The 25,056-nt window shown below is 37.1% G+C and overlaps 1 protein-coding gene across 3 annotated transcripts; it reads left to right on the forward strand.

Annotated features, from left to right (window-relative positions):
* On the forward strand, nucleotides 1-10,001 carry LOC121880366 (centrosomal protein of 89 kDa-like). Of its 3 annotated transcripts, none has more exons than XM_042387520.1 (12): nucleotides 1-110; nucleotides 1,274-1,408; nucleotides 2,122-2,377; nucleotides 2,542-2,682; nucleotides 2,852-2,951; nucleotides 3,576-3,714; nucleotides 3,957-4,137; nucleotides 4,727-4,894; nucleotides 5,040-5,144; nucleotides 5,619-5,745; nucleotides 6,075-6,232; nucleotides 8,674-10,001. In XM_042387520.1, the coding sequence occupies exons 2-12, from the start codon at nucleotides 1,279-1,281 to the stop codon at nucleotides 8,762-8,764; spliced, it is 1,596 nt and encodes a 531-aa protein (XP_042243454.1). In that variant the 5' UTR covers nucleotides 1-110; nucleotides 1,274-1,278; the 3' UTR covers nucleotides 8,765-10,001. The 3 variants fall into 3 exon arrangements, with proteins under 3 accessions (XP_042243454.1, XP_042243452.1, XP_042243455.1); XM_042387518.1 differs by having other exon boundaries at nucleotides 7-110; nucleotides 1,222-1,408; XM_042387521.1 differs by having other exon boundaries at nucleotides 7-110; nucleotides 1,222-1,393.
* Nucleotides 10,002-25,056: the final 15,055 nt, after the last annotated feature.

Raw genomic sequence — 25,056 nt, forward strand, 5'->3', positions numbered from 1 at the left:
CAGGAAGTTGTCATGGCAACGATGACACAAATTGCTAATTTCTTTATCTGTCCTACTCTCACCACGCCATGAGTCACCACGATGGATGGTAGAACTCATTTAGTTCACCCGTAAGTCCAACAGTTCAGGTGATGTTCATATCCTTGTAATTAATACTAGCCAACGAGGTAAACGAGGTATTGTTAGCTTACCAGATTAGTGACGAATGCATTTTGGCTACAGATAGCCTTACTGTTTATGGATATTATTTATTATATTTGCTAAATTATCATACCACAATTTGCTGGCTTTAGCACGGAGCCTTAAAATCTGGATCATTAATTTGAATTTATTTTGCTGCCTCCAACTTGGTTAGGACTTAGCTGAAAAAATTTAACAACCTTCACACTAGACCCGATGACTCATGTAGGTAATACTCATTGCAAAAGTACTAAACACAAAAACCTCTAGAAGCCAGTACTGTCAGAAGTCGTATGTTAGAAAAATATTATAAGACCTTTAAATGTAATTTTTGATAACACTTCATTGATACCTTTTTTTTGTGTAGACTAGGCCTTTTATTGCTCTGATATTTATTGTCTTGACATTTTAAACTTTGACATGGGGGGGGTACCTGTTCACAAGCACTCCTTTCACCACCTGGAGGTAATGTCAGTTTGCCTTTGCCTTGTCACTGAGTTATAGCTGTTTGTGCAGCTCTGTTGTTTTAGTCCAGCGAATCATGGTGTGTGACGGTCTGATGCCGTGCCCAAGATAACACATCACCATAGCCTTGGAAGGTAAAGTCTTCACTTCTAAAGACCATGTCATGTATTACTATTATTAACATTCCTGGGATACTATGAAGTACTTTGGATAGATATTGACATTGGATTATAGTACAGTATTTAGAAATAAAACCCAAACTATGATTGTTAAGATAGCTAACTTAGATAAAGTTTGGTGAAGTTAGGACTGGTTACTTTGTGTCTATTGTCAAAAACCATTATTTCATACACAGGTTATGAATATCTAGCTCTCTAACAGATACAATATAGAGTGAGACTCTCACAACAGCCTTGAAATAAAAGATGCACACTCACTGCAAAAATACCTTATCTTTATGCAGGGGTCCGATGAATTTCACAATAAAAGCTGCCTTCTCTCGTCTCGGTAGGGTTGTCAAATTCCTTTGACTGTTGTGTCATATTATCTCACATAAAATCGTAATGATACTTTCAGGAGCGAGTTTACTCTTTTACAACAAACTGGAATAATTGACCAAATGCTCCAGGGCCAATGATGGCAGACAAGAGGGTAAAGATGATCGCTCAAATGGAAAAACTTCACCAGGAATACAACCAACTCTCACAGCTCCTGGTGGATCAGTCACATCACCCACTGCCAAGTGAAGGTCTGGTGCTCAAGGGTAATTTTTTTTTTCTTTGTATTTCATTATTTTATTTTTATGATATCAACCCCTCCCACCCCAGTGAATGTGTCTTTAACCTTTATCTGTATGAGTAACTAAATTAGTCATCTTATAAACTTATTGCATTATGTTTAGGTGTGATAAATACTGTATTGTTAATACTGTACTCATATTTGTGATAAACTGATATTCCTCATTTGTTTATATTGTTGATGTAGAGTAGTGTACTGTATGCAGTAAATCCTCTTGAGGCTGATTGATTAAGTGACAAAGGTATGTCAGTCACATTTTAGGATTATTTAAGGTATCATTTCATAAACTAATTAAATAAAAGTTCTATTCAAATATACAGGTTGCATAGCGAGTTGTGCAACACTGACTCCTTAGGCTCCCAGCTTTAGGACAAATTTGGCTTCTAATCATCCTCTTTTGAGATTACTGTACCGTATGGTTGCTGCAGGGGAGTATGTTTATCTTTAGACTAACCCCGGCTGCCTTATGAGATAACCTGGGCTAACCAACCTCTCTGTGGTATCAAGCACTAGTTCTGGAAGGTGATATGGTGTAATTTGACTATGATACTGTATTTTTTAAGACTTAAGTTATATACAGTACTACAATTATTTCCATTACCTAGGAAGCAACAATGCTTAGGAGAAATTGTCAAATTTAGCAAGTGATATTAGCCTCATTTAAGACTGCCATTACAGGTACACATGTTAATCAAGTTCAGAGCAGCACAGGGGAAGAAGCCACAGTGGATGCCCTGAAGAGGGAAGTAAAAAATTTTACCAACCAGCTTCGTGTATTGACTGCAGAGAAAGGTGACCTAGAAAAGGCTTTACAACAGAAAAAAAATGAAAGTACAAAATATATTAGCAAACTGAAGCAAGAGCTTAAAGAATCAAAAGATGACATTGATGTTTTGAAAGACATTTTGAAAAGACTTAATGAGCAACTGAATAGGTACTGTACATACCATACAGTGCTTGATGTTATGAGAATAGATCTTTTTCTTTGTTTATTTATTTTATGGGAAACTATGTTACTTTTGCACATTTCATGAAAGTAATGTGATATGTAATGAACTCATTTATGCATCAGGTGTCAAACTATTTATATTTTTCTAGATACCACATAAAACATGGTCGACTACGAGAAGAAGAAAGAAGACCCATCACTAAGGATATTACCCGGTCGAGTATCTACAAGTTGAAATCTCTTCTTACAGCATACGATGAACTTCTTCTTGAGCGGGATGACATTATTAAGTGAGTCTGCTTTATTTGTGTTACTTTATTTATATTTTTTATTGCCATCATTTAAAAGTATCTTGCAATTGCTTTTATGATGTGTAATAATACAGTACATACCTTATAAAATTTTTGTTTTTGTTTTACCTCCCCCCAAAAAAAAAATTATATATAATTTGTATTTAAGGAGTAGCACTGAGACACATGAGACACTGATGCTGAAGGTGGACAGTGTCACTACTGAAAATGAAAAGCTCCATTCTCGATTAGAACAGCTTCAGTCAGCAGTAAGTGTCTGGGTGTTATTATTCTTGTTTTTTATTTCTGTAGAGCATCTGTTTATATACGTATGCATCTATTTACTGATATCTATCTAGCTCCAGTTTATTGTTTTTGCATCTGGTAGGTGTATGTAGATCTTTTTCCTAGCAGCATGGATACCAGACATTGATAATTAGTACAGTATTGGACACCTCTGCCCTGTTTTCAAACTTGCTGAACACTGCCTCATTTGGGTTCTCTGTTTCACCTGACGCTCCTTTTGATTTATTCTTTGACCTATTTTCTCCATTATCTTTTTAAGTATATATGCCTGACAGTTCCCAGACCCTCCTCCTAGCTTGTAATGGGCACAGCCACATCCTCTCGTATTGTGCACAAGTAAAATATGTTCATGGAGAATTTTTATCGTTATTGAAACTGCAGCTTTACTAAACCAAAAAGGCCAAACTCAATCTTATCCAGCAAGTGGGTGAGATATGGATGATATAAGCAGATTTGGATGATGCAACTTGTGTCATTGGCCAGCAAGAGGGTAAGATTTGTCCAATGCCAACAATGCAAAAGGGTTAATGGCTAGTGGATTATATATTAAATATTGCCTTATATAAATAAAATTATTTAACTTTTAGGCTCCTATTGGATCTGAGGATGTAGGGATGGTTGCCTCTGATGCCCGGCTGTTATTAGAGGAACGAGAAATTTTGTTTGAGGAGATACAGACCCTGAGACAACAACACCAACAGGAAACAACAGACCACTACCAAGAAGGTGAAACATTATTCTAGTTTGTCAAGTAATGGTAATGCATTACAGAAATATTCAAAAAGGAAATTTTGAACAGAATGTTGAGGAATATATATGGTACAGTACTAATGCCATGCATATATAGTACTTATTAAATCAGTTAAACTAAGAATACAAAGTAACTGTACACTTACATAGTTGGTATGAGCATGATTAGGTAGTTTACTAATTACCTGTATCTTGTTTTTCCTCTTCTTGAACAACAGTAAGAACTCTGCAAGACACATTAGAGGAATTGGATGTTAAAGTCCACAGCTTGTCATCAGACCTGAATTCTTGGAAGATTAAGTCTGCTCAGCTGGAGAAGCAGTGTCAAGCTTTCCAGACAGAGTTACGTGACACTGTTACTAAACAAGAGCATCAGTTAGCTGTTGATGAGTGTCAAAGGTACCTAAAGCTTGTACATTTTTAGTGTTCACCGATTTAAATTGATTTCAGTAAAGTATACTGTACATGTTCTGTGACATAAATAATTTTTTAAGGAAAATTCTGTAAGCTCCAAATCCTATGGAAATACTTGTATACAGAAATATTTTCCCCTATGCCACTGTGTCTTTGGCACAGTATGTGTAATTTAGCAGGAACACTGCTAATGTTTAAGGTTCATTTTTGTTAAATTCAAACATAGTTTAACGATGGTTTTGATAATTTGTCCTGGAGCCAAAGTTGCATAGGCTGTGGCATTATATATACTGTACAGTAGTGGGTGGTATGCAGGGAAAAAATAAACTTGAAAATGATTGAAGGTTTCAGATTTGTAAACAAAATGTATTAAGAATACTCGTCCTATGAAAGAATCTTGGAGAAAATCTAAAAATTAAGGTGACACCAAAAATCCCCCCCATCCCCCCCAAGACTTTTATTGTTTTAAAACATAGTGTACATGAGGTTTTTGACTTTGGTTTATGTCGTTTTTAAACTGAATGCAAGTTGAGACAAGGACAATTTATGTACAGTACAATATATCCTATTCCAGGTTATTTGAAGAACTACGTTTAGCCTACAGTCATGAATCTGGAAACATGAGGGGCAAGATGAGAGCAGTAAAGCATGAGAAGCAAGATATAGCAGAGAAGCTGACTGATACATCAGTTCATGCTCACAACTTAAGTGTTCAGGTTTCAGGACTTAAAGGATCATTAAGGTATGATTACTTCCTTTGTGTTTATGGCAAGAAGTGAGTTATGTATTGTTTATCACCATTTATCTTATTAACACAGCTCCAAAAAATCGTTTTGTTTTTTTAACCACTGGTTTTTGCCAACCCTGAAATACATTGAACTATCCAGGAAAACTGAGCACAGGGTTCAGCGCCGAGAGCAATCCCTGAAAACAGTGCAGTCAGCAGCTCGTTTGGCTCAATCTCGTCTCAAGTCCCTCACCTTAGTCTGCAGGTTTGTTTCCCTGTTTACTCTGTAGTCTTAGAAGCTAGAAAACAAATACTGTATTGCAATTGATCAATATCTATATGTACAGTATTTTAAATTTCTTTATAAATAATTTTCATAAAATATTACTCCTTCAAATCAGTTGTTATTGCGAGTCATTTCAAAGAGTAATGGGTCTTCATGTCTAAGTTCAATTTCCTTTATTTGGTGACTCTTTGAATGAGACTGTTAACCTTAATATTTTAATGAATTTTATTTTAAACTATAGGTAGATTAAGTGGCACAACATGCTAATAGTTGTACTTACTTAGCTACCTTATTACAGTACAGTACAGTATACTATAATGTTAGGCTAAGATTATAGTCATAGTTGGATTACCTCTAGGGAGACAAGTTTGCAATAGAGTTTATACTGTACAGTATTTGCTTTTTTATAATTCACAAATATTCTGACGTATCAAGTATTATGTTTCTTAACAGTGAACTTCTTGAAGATCGAGAAAAGCTTCTGGAGTCATTAGCAGCTCAACGAAAAGAGACAGAAGAATTGACACAAGAAGTCACTTTACGCAGTGCAGCTGTTGGGGCTCTGTCACAGAAGCTTAAGGTATGGAATATATTAAGTAAGATTAAGAGAGTATTTTGTTGGGACTCAATATTGTACGAGATTAATAATTCACACTTAAGTCTAAGGGCCTTCTTTAGACCAAATTTTCCATGTATGTAGGCTCTAGAGTCAACCACAATAGAATATTTGTACAAGAATAGAAATGCTATGTGTAGTAGGTTGGTATACAGTGAAAATGTACAGTGCATATCAAATATTATACAGCATATTCAATTACCGTGATCACCCTGTCCTTACACAACCATCCAACGAACACCCTCTTACAACACTCACTGATGAACTCTTGTAAATTTTTTATTTTATTACAGGAAGAGCGTTTAGTATGGAGTAGTCAAATTGCAGAAAGTGAAGGTGGCAGGAAAGCAGCCAAGGCTGCTTGGAAACGTTCAAGTAGGGAAGCTTCTCATTTGCGCAGTTTAGTAGTTTCCAAGGATGAAACTATTGCTTCCCTCATTGCTGATTACAAGTAAGATTTACTCTCTTTTGTTGTACTGTAATATCCTTAACACTTTTCTCATTTATATGGTTAGTTGCCTGAAGTAGATCTACTTAACTACAATTACAGTAAAAAACAAAAACATAATTCATACCCCTCTAATTCAAAATTACTCATAATTTGTAATGTTTTGCTGTTGCAAAATATATTTAACAAATTTCATAATACTGTACAGGTATTTGGTAAAATTTCAAAATATGAGAGCCATTTTGAAATATCACGATATATATATACTGTCTAGCAGTATATATACAGGTGAATTTAAATTTTCATAATATTTGGTAAAATTTGGATTATGAGAAACATTTACAAATATATATGACACTTCCACTTCAATGTAAACAAATACAGTAGTACTGTATACATGTCACCTGTGTCAGTCACAGTCAATTCATATTGGTCACTCATGGATTGCACACATACTGTACAGTCTACCGTGCAAGCTTTTTTTCCACTTGTTTTTCCATCATTGCTCAGAATTTGAGCCAATATATCTGATAACCATGGACCAAGCACTTAAATCTGGTCCAAAGGTACTGTACTGTACTGTACTGTACTTAGAAATTAAAAAATTTTGATTGGGGGAGATAACAGAAAAGTACCGTTGGTGTTGTATTTTCCCTCGGGAGAAGGTGTCCCTCATATTTCGTAAAGTCTCATAATTCATAAAGGCTAAAGCCACTATTATTTTCGAGTTATAGGGTTTTTATTGTACTGGAAATAAAATGAATCACTTATCTATCTGGTTGTCCATATCTTTTTTCCGTATGATTATGTTGGATGAAACAACCCTAAGTTGTATGCTGATTTGGAGTAAATTTATTTAAAAGTACTGTACAGTAGTCCCTCACCGACCGTGGGGGTTAGTTTCATAAAAAACCATGTGGTTGGCAAATCTGCAGTTGGCAAGACTAAAGGCTTATGGGAAATAGGGGGTTAGGTTCTGTGGCTGTGAATGACACTCGTCAAAGCCTAACCAAGTTGCCTGTTCCTTCAATAAACAATACTGTACCTGTATTGTACATTTAATTAAATTTGAGTCAAATACATATGAAGTAGCTTAATATAAATTAAATAGTACAGTGCAGTAATTTAAATTTTATGCTAAATCTCTGTGGAGATGTCATGTTGCTATGAAATAAGAAAAATAAAGAGCATGTGTGTGTGTGAAGTGAATGTGTGTGTGGACTTACCAGGTCGTCAAGTTAGACTGCCCCTGTAGCTACATCCCCCCTAGCTCTGCCCCTATCAGGCCAAGCTTTGTTATTGTTATTTTTCAGTATGTAATTTCAGGTAGATATACTTATTTTTTTTTACACTGTTAAATGCACACACAATCCTTCATACAGAATGTGTAAAACAAATAAAAGAAATGATTATCATAAGGTCAAAACAAAGAGAATATATTGTACGTACAATATAGTCTCGATTTACGCAGATTTCCTTTACGCGGTTGGTCATTTACGCGGCACCTGGCCAGACCGGCAATTATTAGTTAAGCGGTACATTCCATCATTTATACGGGAAGCGGCGCGGGCAGGGTGCGCACTAGGTCGCCCAGTCAACAAAACATTACCGAGTTCTTCACCCGCCACCCACCACAACCAGCCCAAGTCAGTGATAGTGAGGATATGGACTTTGAGGGGTTTGACAAAGAGGCCTTGCCATCTCTTCTACTAACATAAGTGTTAAACAACCTAATATTATTGATATTTCTCTTAAATATTAATTGTGTGTGCATACCATCATAAAATTAAGATGTTATTTTTACTACAACGTACGTATTGTCGGAAAAAGGGTAGTCAGGGGGTCGGCCCAGTCTCTATTTCAATTAATCCCATATGTTCTGTTATTTCATTTACGCGTTTCTCGTTTTACGAGGACCTCCAAGGGTTTAATTGACCATGTAAACCGAGACTATACTGTACATTTCTTTTGTGTACGGGAGTTAGCCCACGATCATGGGAGGGGAGCGCACTCCTGTCGTCTTAGTGAAACGATTGTTAAATGGCAATGCAGTATTTTTTATTTATTTTATTTATTAGTATTATTTTTATTCATTCCTCACATTATGGAGGAATATATTTAACCACAGAGGGATAAAGATGCCACACTATTGCATGGATACTCGAAATTCAATGCCGTGGTTAGTGAAATGGTATACAGAGTAAAAACCATGGACACCCGTAATCCACGGATGGCGAGGGTCTACTGTATAATTACTGTAAATCATTACTACTAGTGGAGTAAAGTATTTTCATAGCTATATAATGGTAACTTTTATAATCTTCAGTGCTGCCTAACATTCTCATCAACAGGAGGATAAAATGATTTAAATTAATATTGTTTACTTTAAATTTATTGAGAGAGATAAGGAATTGAGACTAAAGGCTTTTTGTTCCCTTTACCAGAATTTTGGGATTAAATTACAGTGAGGCCAAGCAGCACAATCTCCGTCATCATATTCCAAAGTACCACAAGTATCCGGGAGGCGCAGTGTGACGTTATAAAATGTGTTAAGTTATCAAAAAACTTCTTTAAAACTATGCATATACTTATACAGTACTGTAGATGTCTGTTTTTATACAGTACTTCTTCAAATCAGAGCCAATGGTTATCAAACTACAGCACTGTCTACACTTCTCTGGGTGTTATTTATTGTAACATTTGGTAGCCTGAGTTTTATTTCAGCGAGCAAAAGTAATTGATCGAGGGAATGTACGGTAATGATTACAATTAAGGAAATTAATGAAGAGATAAATCTTTACATTTTAAGGGACACCATTACTTACTAATCTTACTTAATTTTCTTCTGTAATAAGGCTATATGCCTGTGTATCAAGGTCATAATTTTTCATGGCCTACCTCATCTTTGTGGCAGGCATACTAGTGATCCTGCAGCATATATTCAAGGTTCTGTAGTCAAACATAACATCTTGATCTCCCAGTCATTTCTTGAAGGTATATACGTTTGGAGAGACTACCTCCTTTTTTGGTAAGCTGTTACATATTTCTGCGCTGTGTACTGAGGAGTTTTATTTCATCTTGGTGTGTGGACACGTCTTGAACAGCTCAAAACTATGAATTATGGTATTATTGCCATTATGTGGTCTTACTGGTGGGTATGATTTCATATTGTATCCCATACTTCATTTTGAAAGTTTGTCACATTCCCACATATCCTGTGGTACAGGACCACAGTGATGAGATCTACTTCCTCAGATGGTCAACATAACTCAAGGTTTTCAGCCTCGGTATCAATTTCACTATTCTCCTCTGAATAGTTGTGATGCAGGGATGTCTTTTGCCTCATGTGATGGCTTATTGAAATGACATACTCTAAATAAAGTTGCACCAGGGCCTCATATACTGAAGGTTTCTGCTGGATGAGACCCATCATGTGGTTTGCCTTCTTAATTTTATCATTTTCATAATCTTCAAATATCAGTATACTGTTACCCACCACACCCAGGTCCCTCCTTTAAGTCACTCATTTTAGCTCTTTGTGAAATATGGTCTGTGCCTTATGGATTTCCTCTCATACTACCAGCAGTCACACCCTTACATTTTCTGGATGGAATTGGAGTGACTGCTGTGCAGTATATGCTTAACCATTTCTGGAGATTGTCTAGGTCCATTGATAGTTGTTCTTGATCGTGAACAGACATCTTTGTCATTAGCAGAGGTATACTTCAGAGAACATGTATTTATGTCAATCATTAATGTATAAGAAGGAAAATGTTGGCCTTATTACCCTATTAGTCCAGCAGGTACTCACCTAACATGAAATCCATTCAGACCAAAATCCATGTACAGGAAATTAATTCTTTGCTGTCTCATTGAAAACGAAGGAAATTCACCACTAGGTTTTATCAGTATCACACCCTGTAGCTGTTGAGCTTACTAAGCAAATATCGATGCAGGACCTTCTCAGATGTCTTCATGAAATCCATACAAATAAAATTTAATCTCCCTCATGTCAATGACTTTTGTCCAGAATATATAACAGTTGGAGCCTGGTGGATCTGTCACTCAAAGCATTAGTGCTTGTTAATGAGGAGTGGATTATTTTATGTGGTCCATTATGGTCTAGTATGATGGACTCCATAGCCTTGCAGGTGATGCTCTTAGGTTGTCAGAAATGTTCTGAGTTACTTTCTTGATTAGTGCTGTTATGTTTTAAAGTTTTTCACTCTTCCAGCAATGTACCTGTTCTGAGTAGTGGTTCAGGATTATTACCAGTGGTCTGCTAACAATATTATGTATCTCTTTGAGTGTCTTAGAGTGTACTGTACTGTGTTGATCTAGAGGTTTGTCCACCTTGATCTTCTGAAATGATGAATAGAACCAGTGGTTCCCTAAAGGTCCAGTGTGGAGGTGTTGGTATTTAATGAAAATGATTCCACTGCTGTATAAGTTAGCTTGAGAAGTACAGTACTTGATGAAAGTAAAATACTTTTCTTCTGAAAATTGGTATTACATGACAGACTTTGAGTGGTATTTGAGGTAAAAATGGGTTTGAGTAAAAGTAAAATAGTTTCCTGAGATAGTGAAACTATGAATATACTTGTAGTACAGATATATAGAGTCTAGTCATAATGTTATATTACTAGTCAGTGCCTTCTCTTGACTTTTTTCTTATATTAAGGGTATAATTTGTGAAAACAAGTTAACCAAAGAAATTCAGATGTTTTACTGTGATGTTTGAGACAGGTAAAGAGCAGCTTGTATCAAAGGCATGTGATAGAGGTGTAGTAATAAGGTGCTGGGCCTGTTTTTCATTGCCGTTCATAGAGATGAATTTTATATATATACAGTAAATATCTTTTAAATTAAGTCTGCATTTTAGTAGGAAAAAATAGTTTTTACAAGTTAGCCAGAGGTTATTAGAAAAGATGATGAATGATGCTTTATATCGGCTATTATGTATACCTTAATCTGAAAAAAAAATATTCTAACTTTTTTATGTAACTTGTAGTCATCCTGGACACAGCCATCAGGTCTATGTCCAGATCTTTCCATGTTTATCTTCCTCCAAGTTTTGTGTTGATTAATCATCTGTTCTTATAATCTTATATATAAACTAAGTTTCACAGCACTGTTCCAAATTTATTTGTTCAGTACACACTGCAGTGATACACGTACAGTACTGACACATGTTTACCACTGTTTTCTGAGTTTATGCTTATACTAGGCGAGCTACCTAGCTTTACCCAGGTGGAGGGACAGGTGATAGTGTACAACCATTCTCTAGGTCACCTACACCTCCCTACCAAATTTCAGCTCAATCTTCGAAATTGGAAATGCATAAGGAACACACACACACACACACACATATATATATATATATATATATATATATATATATATATATATATATATATATATATATATATATATATATATATATATATATTTTCTTTACACATTCACACAGCACAGACAGATTATTAAATTAACCCCACTACCATTGTACTGTCCAGTAAACTTTCCTTAATTCAGCCTTATTTATTTTAAGTTTTGGAAAACGAAATTTTTTTTTAGTTTCCAAAATATTTACTGCTTTTTCATACTAAATGATTAGCATAGTATACAAAAAAGCGGGGTAAATAACCACATAATAAAAAAGCTAGGCGTTTGTAAGAAAAAAAACATTTGCCTTGACAATTTGGGTTGCATTCATAAGTTGCCAACAGTGTGTAAGTATCTTACATCCATGATAAAAAAGTAAAAAAGTCCTCCCTTGAAAAAGTTTCATTTTCTTTTATCGCAACAGAGAAAATAGATGTAAATAAAGTTTCATAATGAGTTTAAATGCGGGACTTTTATGACACTGAATGAGATTAAATATGGGAATTAAATGACTGAATTACTTTAAAGGTGTTACCGTAATTTTAAAAGAGACCAACCGAGTATCATTTTAATTAAATGGCGTACAATAATAATAATATAGGCCATTTTTTAAGGGAAGCGTCAGAGAAAAAGTGTATTGCCTGAACTTGATTGCAATGATAAATCCAAGAGATTCGGGTGGTGACAATAATAATAATAATAGGTTCCACTCCTATTGATGTGTTTCTATTTCATTATATCCACTTTTAGGCAAAGAAAAACAAAACAATATTATCATGCACATGCACAGTTTGTTAACTTGACGACATACATGATTTATGTATACGCCTTAATTATATTTGTAATATAACATTACTTAATGGAGGTAGAATGTTAGCCTGTTTGTAATGACTGATTTTACATACTGTACACCATCCTGACATGTGTGGACTGGAGTATTTTTTTTATAATATTAAGCTACAGTTTCTGACGCCATATGCACTGCCTTTTTTGTCTGAGACGAATAATAAAATTTTATATGAAAAAAGACCGTGGTATCATTTACTCAGTTATATGCCGGTAATCGTAACGCATGTACTGTACAACATGTATTTTTTGTGTCGGCCAACGGAAGAGATCCTCTGTTACAAGTCTAAATAAACCCATTATTATGTGACGTCGTTGGCCGAGGTTGATTTTCTTGCCATCTGTCCTGATTTTCTCATCCCCTAGTACACAATCCTTCAGATAGCTACTGGAACTTCCCATGTAATCATTATTTTGATGATATCCCATTCTTATTATTAAAAAAATATATATATTATCAATCCTCTTTTTTCTCTATTATTATTTATACTTTTATGATTTTGCTCCCAGTATCAGTGTAAAAGCAATTAGAGATTATCTAATAGATAATCATAAGCATATGGGCTAGCTATTTACGTACTGGGGAGGGGGGGGGGGATACAAGAATTAAATAAAATAGTTAATGAAAATAATAAAAAATTTTAGTGATATAATTATCATCATCTCTCTCCCCAAGCTATTACAGTAAATCAGTGAATACAGGTAAATATGTGTCGAGGTTTTCATTTTATCAATATGGCCACTAGATATATTACAGGTAACAAGGCTATACAACAGTTTCTGGCAACAAATACGTACTTGTCTCTCCACACCCGGTTTCCTGGCCGAAAGTTAGACTTTTTTTCTGTTTTTCATCTTTTGGAAATCGATGAAAACTCAAACTTTCATCATGTAGTCTGTAGTTTGATATGCACCCAAATGCGGAGCATTTACTGTATAAGGCATTGTCATAGACCTACACACCACAATGGCCAGCTGGTAGCAGACCTAGTGAACTCCCACCCCCCGGGGCTGCCGGCCAGTTGACGTCTTGCGCGGTAAGAATGAATTTTCGACTCGAAGTGGGTTGATTTGGTATAATTAGACTTTGGTGACAACCTTCTTTACATAAATAATAATAATAAAAAACAAAAATCTAAGTTAAGAAAATAAACCTGAGAGTGAACTTAAACTGAGTACACAATAGTTTTAATATCCTCACTTTTGTCTCCTGTCATATAAATAACAATTACAAACAAACAACAACCAAGTGATGGTCCATACACCTCGTTCATTAACCCCACCCACTGATGACGTCACTATCGAATTAGGTCTCGACCACCACCACAATAACATCCTTCTACCTTCTCCATCTACCTTCTGTTGCATTTTCTAACTTTTAACTATGTACGAGTATCTCTCACCATCAACCTCTCAACACTTGTATCAGTTTCTTTATATACAATCATTCCTGACACTCCATACATCCCCCACAGTTCCAATCAATCATCAACTCTTACATATAAATCCAACACCATCTCACTAAATCTTCCGAGACAGTTAATAATGTCTTCCCACACAAGAATGCACCTCTCATATCCTACCTCTTGTATATTTCACGACTTAAGACTGATCTTTTGCACAATTCATCACAACACCACTACTCCTCTCACTCCTTTACCACTAGACATTTGACTTTACTCCCTTCACCTGACCCTAGCTTACCTCTCCCTCCTCCATCTTCCGTTTTCACATTAAGCAAAGGCCTCAAAGTTCATGTCAATAATAATATATCACATTATACGGCGATTATTTCAACACATCCAAACACCCTATCTTAGTTATTTTGTTTTGGTAACTTATGGTGGGCCATCAGAACCCCCTCTCCAATCTGCACTGAAGATGTATTCGTCAAGCCTCCAGGGTCATGCTAACTTGGCACTGTACCTGTAAGATGACTCCACAATATTTAGGGGTCACCCCACCTGTTGAAGGAATATTTCTATATATTGTGAAACCCTCCTGTAAGCCGCGAAACCCTCCTCCTACCCTCAATTTTACCCTTTAATAACTCCACCATTATCCCCTTATCCCTATGTGTCTTCCCCTGGCCCCCTTACCCTCAATTCTAACCATTAGTATCAATAACAAACCACAATAATAATATATATCTACCTTAAGATGATTTCTTGTAATATTTCCATCAAACTCATCCAGGTTATCTCCTCTCCTGTAACAATGGCAGGGAAATAATTAAGGTAAAACAGACAACTTTCTCTCACGAACCTCTGAGAATCCTGCCTCTCCGTACCTGAGACCTCCGTTGTCAACAGCGAGTAGTGCCTTGCCAATGAATCACCACACCACCGTCCTGAAATGTATATACAGTATACTTTTCAGCACACATACAGTACACATTACCAGGTATCTTATAAACTATACAAATTAGCTAGTATCAAATTTACTCATGAAATCTACACTTTGATATAACCCATATATATACATACCTATTATCAACATCTATAAAAATTATCTACTTTTATATAGAACATCAAATTGTATACAAACTTCCAGAAATATTTAAATTTGACTCCATCACTAAGAGTTAGCCTCAAGTCTAACAGGTACTGGTCCACTATCGTGCTCACAACCCAAGAGTCTACCAGTACACCTGTTAGATTAGCAATAAACACATTCACTTCCCCAGTACCACCACAATCACTTTCCCAACAGCACTATCAGGTATACTTAGCAGACAGTCAGTAGGTCTTAGGAGCGAGACGATCCAGCCCGCTGAGCCCGGCATGACGTTAAGCTTGTTGTGAGCACTGAGCGGGCGACCGCAGCTACCTACTCCACTGAGTCCACTCTCATTCTCAAGTTTACTGAAGCTTCGAGACCCATTACTGTCTCATTCACAGTAAACTGAAGCATCTCCATTTGAATTATCCTCGTAAAAGACGATAATTTACGCCAGGGAAGAAATATTACAACTCGTGGATCACTAACAAGACAATAACACCGAGTTATATTGACAAAGATAAATAAAGGCAAGTTTCTTTACCTACTGTATATATATATATATATATATATATATATATATATATATATATATATATATATATATATATATATATATATATATATATATATATATATATATATATATATTTGTTTTGTCAAGACATCTTCAGAGGCAACTGTTGCCTCTGAAGATGTCTTGAATAAAGACGAAAGCTAAGGTACTCAGATTTATCTTATCCACGTTTCCATTAGAATTCATTATATATATATATATATATATATATATATATATATATATATATATATAATATATATATATATATATATATATATATATATATATATATATATATATATATATATATATATATATATATATATATATATATATATATATATATATATATATATATATATATATATATATATATATATATATATATATATATATATATATATGGTTTTCACAAATTGGATTCACAACTTCGTGACTCATGTTTCGAAGCCTCGTTCATGAAGTGATTCGAATCCTTAGTGTTTCATGAGGCTTTGAATATGATGTTACGGGTGGGTGGAGCTTATAAGTTATAATTCGAGGTGTTGGGTTATGTGGTAACTGGTGAAGTCGCCCCTATGCAAATTCGCCTTCCTATAAACTGAAAATATGATTTATTCAAAGCAAAATTCACAATAATAAAAGCAACATGTAACTAAGGCTACTTATGGTTCCCTGTTGTGAGGTGATCATAGTAGACAACACGTATACATTGAGACAAGATTGTTCACTAAATTAAATATTGTGATAGAAAGAAAGCAATATTTGGCCACTATCATGAACTACATGTCTGACGCGAGTGGTAGGACACGTAACAACAACTGATAAGGCTTTAATGACTTACCAGTACCCACGTAAGTCAATCACCCTATCCTGGATGTGAATGACCCGTTATAGTACACATATCCGTTTTCATAACTGTTTTTGTGTGTGTGTGTGATGTAACTCTTCGCTTCGTGGTGACTGTGGCCCACCGTTAACACCGGTACTCTGAGTCGCCTAAACCCACGTACCAGGAACCTGTCATTATCACTGCACGGTCACTGCTATGTGAGGGATGCGAGTTTTTATCATGTTTCAATGCATCTTTGTCATGATTTTTCCTGAATGATGAGTTACTCTTGGAATGTTACTGTACTTCTGCTTGATGATTTTCTTCTCGTGTTTGGTGTGTTGTTACTCGTGTCTCGTTTTTTTTTTTTTATGTTCCGAGACAAACAAATGCCTTTATCTTCTACTAACTGATCTTCTGCGTCACTTATCAGCTTACTAGATGGTCGGGCAGTAGGACAGTGCTTTGTTGCGCACTGTAGACAGCTACTTGGTATATGCAGGCTGTTGAATGTACCTGAATGTGTGTGTGTCATATTAGCGGTTCAAAATTTGTAAGATATTGTTTTTGGAATCTTCAAAGTGACGTGTGTTGACGATCAGCGCTGAGAATGAATTCACTCCCACTTTTCTAACAATACGTTTGGCGACGAGGAATGTTTCTGGGATCGAATTCTCTGTCCTTCATGCTGGATTAGACCCGCAACGCCGACACCACCATCACCCTCACGCAATATTTAAACAGCTCTGGTGTTCCACGCCCCCCCTCCCCCCCACAAGGTCAACCAGGCGTGGTGGTGACGTATGGGCGGACGGAACCAAGCGTGGTGATGTGTGTGTGTGTGTGTGGCGGTGGACGGGTGACATGAAATGTGGGTTTCTGGTACTTCTATGGTTCATATATCGAGCTTTTACATATTTATCTATTTATTCCTATGCCTGTGTGGGTGTAGGTGTGTGTGTGTGTGTATGTGTGTGTATGTCACCTACAGCTGTGACTACATTACTTTACAGTAATAGCGTTATTAGTTCGATATACAGTATACCCGACCATAGTAACTGTTCGCGGGCAGAGTCATCAGAGATAAACTTTATTATTCATTTATCTATCTTGTTATTCACACGATCTTTCATTTATTTACTTTTTTTTCACATCTACATTTATGCTGTTATTTTGTATCCATTTTTTAGTATTAGCTGTAAGTTTTTTTTTTCGGTGACTAAACGGATTCATCCACTTCTAGCCTCACCACCACATACATCATCGTATGAATACAAAGAAACCTTACACGGAGCCCGAGATAAGCTTTGTAAAAGTTAATATATACGGACTACTTTCATTTCAGACAAACAAGGAGGTAATCATATAAGGAGCGTGGCAAAAGCGTTATGACACACATCTCACACACACACACACACACACACACACACACACACACACACACACACACGATAGAAGTTGTCATGTGATAAATCGTTCGCTAAAGACAATATCAAAACCACTTTCCCCTCAACAAGTGCAACAGAGATATAAAGGTTCCAACAAGAGATACTCACCCTTCTGAACCTCGCCCCAACACACACATACAAAGACAACCTTGCCCTCCATGCCCTGCCAGCTCAAAGGGGGGGGAGGGGGATATGGGTTAGGTTAGGCAACACCAGTTTGTTTAAAAAGGGAACAGTGAATGGTGGAATATACGACGAATAATAACGAGGGGTTTAGAATTGCAGCTTTCGGACACCCAGTCAAATATCTCGTCCTTAGGTTCTAGGTTAGGTTATGTTAGGTTATGTTAGGTTATGTTAGGTCATACAAACCTATTAAAATAAAAGCCCTCCACATACAATTAAAAACCACCAAGGTATCTAAAAAATTTACCTATAAAATCCCCAAGCAGAGCCTTCACTTCTATGTCATGTTCACGAATATACAAAAAACAAAAACAAAAAACAAACAGACAATCATCCTTGAGCCCCCCCCCCCAACACAGAACCAACCATGATCTCTTTGCCAGGTCTGATCACGGGGTATAGGTTAGAAAAACAAATTCGCAAAGGTAGCAAAAATAATGAGGGACCCAGAGAAACACCCTTAGGAACCCTCCACCCCTTCCCCCATACATACAGTCTTTGAACTTCCTGCCCAACGAAACACAGAACAACATCCTATGAAGGATAATAATAGTCTACGAAAGAAAATAGAAGGAAAAAAGACTCCAGATATGCGACAAAATATTTACACATTGTACTTGAGGAACCTCCCCCACCTACACTCACCCTTGACCCCTAGTTGATGGAACACACACACACACATACATACACTCACGCGGTCTTGTGCAATAGTACCATCCTATCTTCCTGCCTGTCACTCCTTTCTATACACTGTTACCCTCCGGAGGTTCACAGCTTTGTGCTTTACTCCTCTTTTGATCTAAGAATGAGAGGAAACATCTATTTGAGATAATCGTCGTGTGATTTTGACGACGCACTGGCTGGTTGTTTATAGGAATTCCTGTTTATTTGAGAATTCGGAAAGAAAGAGACACAGACATACAGACAGTGATACAGAAATACACAGACAGACAGACACCACACACACACACACCCAACAACGTCAGCTAGAAAAGGTACAGAAAAGGGCCTGCAGAATCATGCTCGGCGCAGACTACTCCGGCTACAATAACTCTCACTCCACCCTAGGAATACCATCCCTCAGTGACCTCCACCACCAAACACTCGCAAGATTTGGCAGTGGACTACTGCACCATCCTCGTCATCGCAACCTACTGCCACAGGCAGTACCCCGCCCGCCTCGCTCAGTCCGCCACTACAACAAAATTCAGCCCATAAGATCCCGTACTGATAGATACAAGAATAGCACCATTCCTCAATTGTTAAAATAATAAACAACTCCTGATTTATGTACTGTACAGCCCTCTAAATGTATTCAACGCATATCATTATGTCTAAATCACATATAAGTTTGTATATTTTTAGCCACCGGCTGCAACTCTATTAATAAACCGTTTATTATTATTATTATTATTATTATTATTATTATTATTATTATTATTATTATTATTATTATTATTATCATTATTATTGTCACATATTATTATTATTATCACACACACACACACACACACACATTACCTCACTCAGAAAACACTCATTATGGTCACTATTTCACAGGCCCTCAAGCCTAAAGCCACGCCCTTATTTCTCTTACTGTTGCTCACATCCACACTCGTACCTTCTCCCCCACACCCACATCCACGCCTATCCACACACACACACACACACATGCACACACACACACATAAAAATCACCCTGAACACTTCTTATTGCACCAGATCTCAGGGTAATTACGTATTTCTGAGAGAATTAGAGCAACATTCTCATAACACTGACTTCATATTATGCAATATTTACGTGCCTGTCAACTACAAACAGACTTTTCCTCCAATCAATAAACAAACAAATAAATTGGTTGACAAACCAGTCACTATGTCGTTGTTAGTGATATTTGTAAGTCATTGAGTCACTAAGATGGCAAAGATAAATTACATTAAGTCAGGTTATATTTATAACAATGTGAGTCAACATGATTTCTCCTCCTGCCAGCAGTAGTTGTCGCAGGTAAAGGAGACGAGAGGGAAAGTTTGTTGTTAGTTTTGTGTGTTAATGATCGCTAATGTAAGGTTATACATATTACCTCCCTCAAGCTTGGGTAATTCTCAGGATTTATTTTCTTCTAAACAGTCGTTACTGTTGACAAATGTTCATATAAGCCTGGTTACGTCTCTCTGCCTTTCTCTCTTTCTCTCTGTTTCTCTTTTTTTTATCTCTTAAATGGGACCAGCTCTGTGACACAGGAAGCCACAAGTAAATTTTTACTGGGTTTGTGGCTTGTGACATGCAGCTGGAGTGGGACGACACGTTTACCTGGACCTTGACCGACACTTTCCTACGTTTACTGCGTACCGAACCAAGGCTGACCACAGATACCTCATTGAGAAAAGTCAAATATAGCCAACTATAATAACCTCTTTACCACCTGGTCTGAAGCGCGCCAGAAAAAAATGATCCTTGTTAAGAAAAAAACGCTAATTTTTAATCAGAAGAAGTAAAGTTCCAAGCTAATTGTAACTCCCAGAGTGACCCAGTGGCAAACAACTTCCTGTTTCAGAGTATTATTAGCACAGTAGGGGGGTCGTTATGTAAAGCGGTGTTCTCGTCTGGCCTCCAAGGGGCTGCAGAGGACTCGCGCTCTCTAGTTCTTGGTAATATCTTTATAACTTTAACATCACACTGTGAAATATTACTGAATCAAAATAAAAGAGAGATGGCAGTCAGTTTATCACTTCTTTAATTTGTTCTGTCGTCTCTTTGTGTGTGTCCAACACTATAATGGTAGGGGGGATGACAGTCATACACACACGGACAGATGCATACACAAGTATGCATACGCATATATGCAGTATGTATAAATCAGTATGAATATAATAAAATATCTCTGCGCACACCCACACAAAGTTAATACGTACAAACACACATATCTCACTGTATACACCTGCACATGCATTCACCCACAGTCACACACACACAGGAACGGGAAGGTCGCTGTCATAACTCACCCACACATCTGGACTAAATCATAGGTTATATTGTTAAGAATGTACCGCCGTTATGATCACCTATACTTATATATATATATATATATATATATATATATATATATATATATATATATATATATATATATATATATATATATATATATATATATATATATATACCAAATATTACTCTACCTTCTTACATAAGCATTAGGTTGAGAATATCACTTTGGTTTACATCCACCAACAGTCGTCACCATATTCGTCTGCTTTGACCCCAAACACTTATATTGACAAGAATCAGCTGACATAGGTGAGCTGTGTTGGTGAACTCATTCTGAATCACACCTTCACACGCCATCCTCTGTACAGTATTAGGAAATGGGTGTAAATCGGTCTAGCAGGGTGTGAGGTGGTAAGTGGTGTTAATGGGTGCGTGGGTGAACGTCTACTGTGGGCGGGTTGGGTGATGAAGGGTGGATACAGTCGTGCGGATTTCGTTGTGCATGCCTTGTGACATTGTTTTTAAGATATGGTTGAGGCTCCGTAGATCATTATAGGTTTGCGTAAGTGGCAGCCTTCTGGTCTGCTGACATACTACCCCGAGGTGCCAGTGTCATGCTCCTGATGTGCCACATGTTTGGTTCTTTGCTAAGCCCGCACACACTCTAGGGTATTGGATTACGCTTATAATACTTCCCTTTTCACACTAACACGTATGAGCTGGGTTGAGCCTCCGGGGTACTCTGAGCTACCCCCTCCCTCACCCTACACCCCTCCCTCACCCCTTCCCTCTCCCTCTCCCCCACCCCTCCAGCACACACACAGCTACACTTAGCTCCTCTTTTTCTTCTCCCATCTACACCGAACCTCCTTTTTCCCTTGAAGTCTATAGTAATGTGATAAGTGTAAAGTATTTTCTCTCTCTCATCTTCATCATCCATCATGGCCTCGATTTGGACGTCTACCCGCGCCCTGTTGATTCTAAAAGACAAAAACAGTGGGTGTGTTGGGATGGTGGGAGCGTCGTGAGATTACATAATTGATCAGTCAAGGACGTGTCACGTGTTGGGGGGCCGTACTGGGCAGGTGGAAGTGGGGAGACAGACAGACAGACAGACAGACAGACAGACACACAGACAGACAAACAGACAGACAGACAGACAAACAGACAGACAAAGTTAGTGGGCGGAGGTGGTTTGGTGTTGGGAGCTTCCCCAATCCCCTCAACCTCGAGCTGTCACGATCACAACAATAACGGAGGAACCATTGTTACGCTGAGTTATGGCCAAGTCAGGTTGGGTCAGTGAGGTCACGGTCCTTAGCGATGACACAAGGAAGTCTTTAGCGATATATATATTTATTTACGTCAGGGATTTGTTATAGCGGCGAAGTTAGTGTTGTTGTGTGAATAATGGTAGCAGGTTTGGCAAGGTCGTCTGTCGTGATACTAGTGAGTCATACACATCATTGCTCTAGTTACGATCATAAATTACTACCACAAGATCTGTTGAGTGCATTGACATAAAGATCCGCTAAGCTAACAATTTAGATTCTAAAATTTTCATATAATAAACTATTTCCGTAATTTGGGACGAGTGAAAGTTTCCAATTACTACAGAAACTTATTGCAACTTCGGGTAATTTCAGGCTACCATCTTTGTGTCGTAGTTTCAGTGAGTAGATAAGACTATACGATCAACATGCAACTTACGCACTGTTTATAATCTGAGTCAAGGTCTTCCCTACAGCAGGTGACTTACAGGAAGGTCTTGTATATGTTAAGTTTACAAGAATTAATTCGTTGATTGGTTCCTTTCATCAATATGGCCGTCGTTTAGTTTACAAGAATTAATTCGTTGATTGGTTCCTTTCATCAATATGGCCGTCGTTTAGTTTACAAGAATTCGTTCGTTGATTGGTTCCTTTCATCAATATGGCCGTCGTTTAGTTTACAAGAATTAATTCGTTGATTGGTTCCTTTCATCAATATGGCCGTCGTTTTGTTTACAAGAATTCGTTCGTTGATTGGTTCATTTCATCAATATGGCCGTCGTTTTGCTTATATAATTTAGCTCATTGATTGGTTCCCTTCTTCAGTATTCGATGATGGTTAATTTACAAGAATTAGCTCCTTAATTAGATCTCTTCTTGGTGTATTACTAAATTAAATAATCTCGACATTATAGGATAACTTTGTCAGATTACATGGAAATAACATGATTTTTTTTAAATATAAATTAAGCTGGTGTGTGGAATAAATAATTGATTGATTTAGGATGAGGGTTTTAATTAGGTTACTGCTCTAATTACGTGAAATTATTAGTCTGATTAGGTGTGATTAATGCCCTAATCACTAATTCCTGACTGACTACACAATCCAATCGAGTCTTAACGATGTGGCTTTGGTTTCAATGACCTCACAAACTGGGCCAAGAGCAGTGGATAAGAGACAGTCATTAACTAGCCATCAGGCAGTTAGTATAACAAGCAGATCAAGGTTAAACGTTGCCTTATAGAGAAACTTTGGCCAGGGAGCTTAACCACTTTCCCTCAGCTTAAGAAAGTAGTGGACTTTTTAGGGGAATATTTGTATTTTTTTGAGGACTGAGGATTTGGGGTTAATCTCCAGGTGAAATAAGCTGAGGAGGGGCGAATCTTCAAGTGATTCTAGTACTGGCCACTTTGACAATAAAAATCAAATACACTCCTCGGTAGCACAATATAGCTTCTCTGTCTGTCTGTCTGTCGGTCGGTCGGTCTTTCTGTCTTTCTGTCTTTCTGCCTGTCTTTCTTTCTGTCTATCTATCTATCTGTCTGTCAGCTCAAGTTTCTCTGGTAATGGAAAGTTGTTAGCATAGAAAGACGTTCAAGGCCAGGACAACCTTGCTGCCTATATGTACATCTTAATTAATAGCACAGGAGGAGTAGGTCAAGGTATGTGTGTGTGAGTGTGTGTGTGTGTGTGTGTGTGTGTGTGTGTGTGTGTGTGCGTGTGTGTGCGTGTGTGTGTGTGTGTGTGTGTGTGTTAGTCAAGAACAACCAGGAGAGAGAGAGCGAGTAAATTTCACACATCAAAATTAACACTATTTCGTAAGGGGGTAAAATACACTGTTTATATATTTGTCCTTTACTCTTTTTATGTTTAATGATTCTGTATAATTTGTCCATCACTAAACTTAACAAAGATTATTATTATTTTTTTGGCAATCAACATATAACACCTGTCACAACTTTCACCACAACCCAACAACACGACACTAGAAATTATAACACCTGCTACCACTGCCACCTCAACTACACACACCACAACCTAACAACCTAACAACCAACCACTATAACAAACATTTAACAACAACAACAATTCAAACTGGAAAGAACTAACCGTGTGGTGACCTTGAAGTATCCTCAGAGGGTTGTGTTATTGTTCTCAGGTGCTCTTTTGCCATTACTGTTAACCACGACGATTTTCTGTAAGATGGAGGTGTGGTTCTAACTCTTCCTTTCCATGTTATTTTTTTGTGTGGGGGTGAAGGTCATATACAGCTACACAACACTTGAGCGAGGTGCTACTTAACGAGACAACACTTGAGCGAGGTGCTACTTAACGAGACAGCACTTGAGCGAGGTGCTACTTAACGCTAGCTGGAGTAGTTCCCTTGACCCTTGTCTTGTTAAATCCTCCTCCTCCCCCCAAAAAAAAAAAAAAAAACAAGTTAGGTTTAGGGGTCGTCAATGGTGAATACATTACAGTATATACTCAGTTTATAAACACTGCTGGTTTTTTTCATCGTTCTTCAGTTAAATGAGAAATAAAACACGCATAGGTAGATAAATTTGTACATTAGCTGTCAGTCCTGCTCAAATCGTTCAATGTGTCAGATATCAGGAGAACAACAGCAACACATTCTCCTCTAACACCTTCCTCTCATCAAGTGTCATTATACACAACCCTTAAGTATTTACAACACACTGATAGACTAGTGTTAACTCCTGGATCATCTCGGGGTAAGTATTATATCTTTATTTACGCAAAATGACAGGAGGGAGAGGCGGGAAAGTACTCGTTCAGTCGTTCCGGTTT

Source organism: Homarus americanus, unplaced genomic scaffold (genome assembly GCF_018991925.1).
Source record: "Homarus americanus isolate GMGI-L3 unplaced genomic scaffold, GMGI_Hamer_2.0 scaffold42527, whole genome shotgun sequence".
NCBI lineage: Eukaryota > Metazoa > Arthropoda > Malacostraca > Decapoda > Nephropidae > Homarus > Homarus americanus.

Bases quoted from the DNA above. Each gene is read 5' to 3' on its own strand.
- LOC121880366 (XM_042387520.1), top strand. From the start codon at position 1,279: ATGATGGCAGACAAGAGGGTAAAGATGATCGCTCAAATGGAAAAACTT. The intron at 4,138-4,726 runs GTACCTAAAGCT...ATCCTATTCCAG, and splicing joins GCTGTTGATGAGTGTCAAAG to GTTATTTGAAGAACTACGTT. The intron at 4,895-5,039 runs GTATGATTACTT...TGAACTATCCAG, and splicing joins GGACTTAAAGGATCATTAAG to GAAAACTGAGCACAGGGTTC.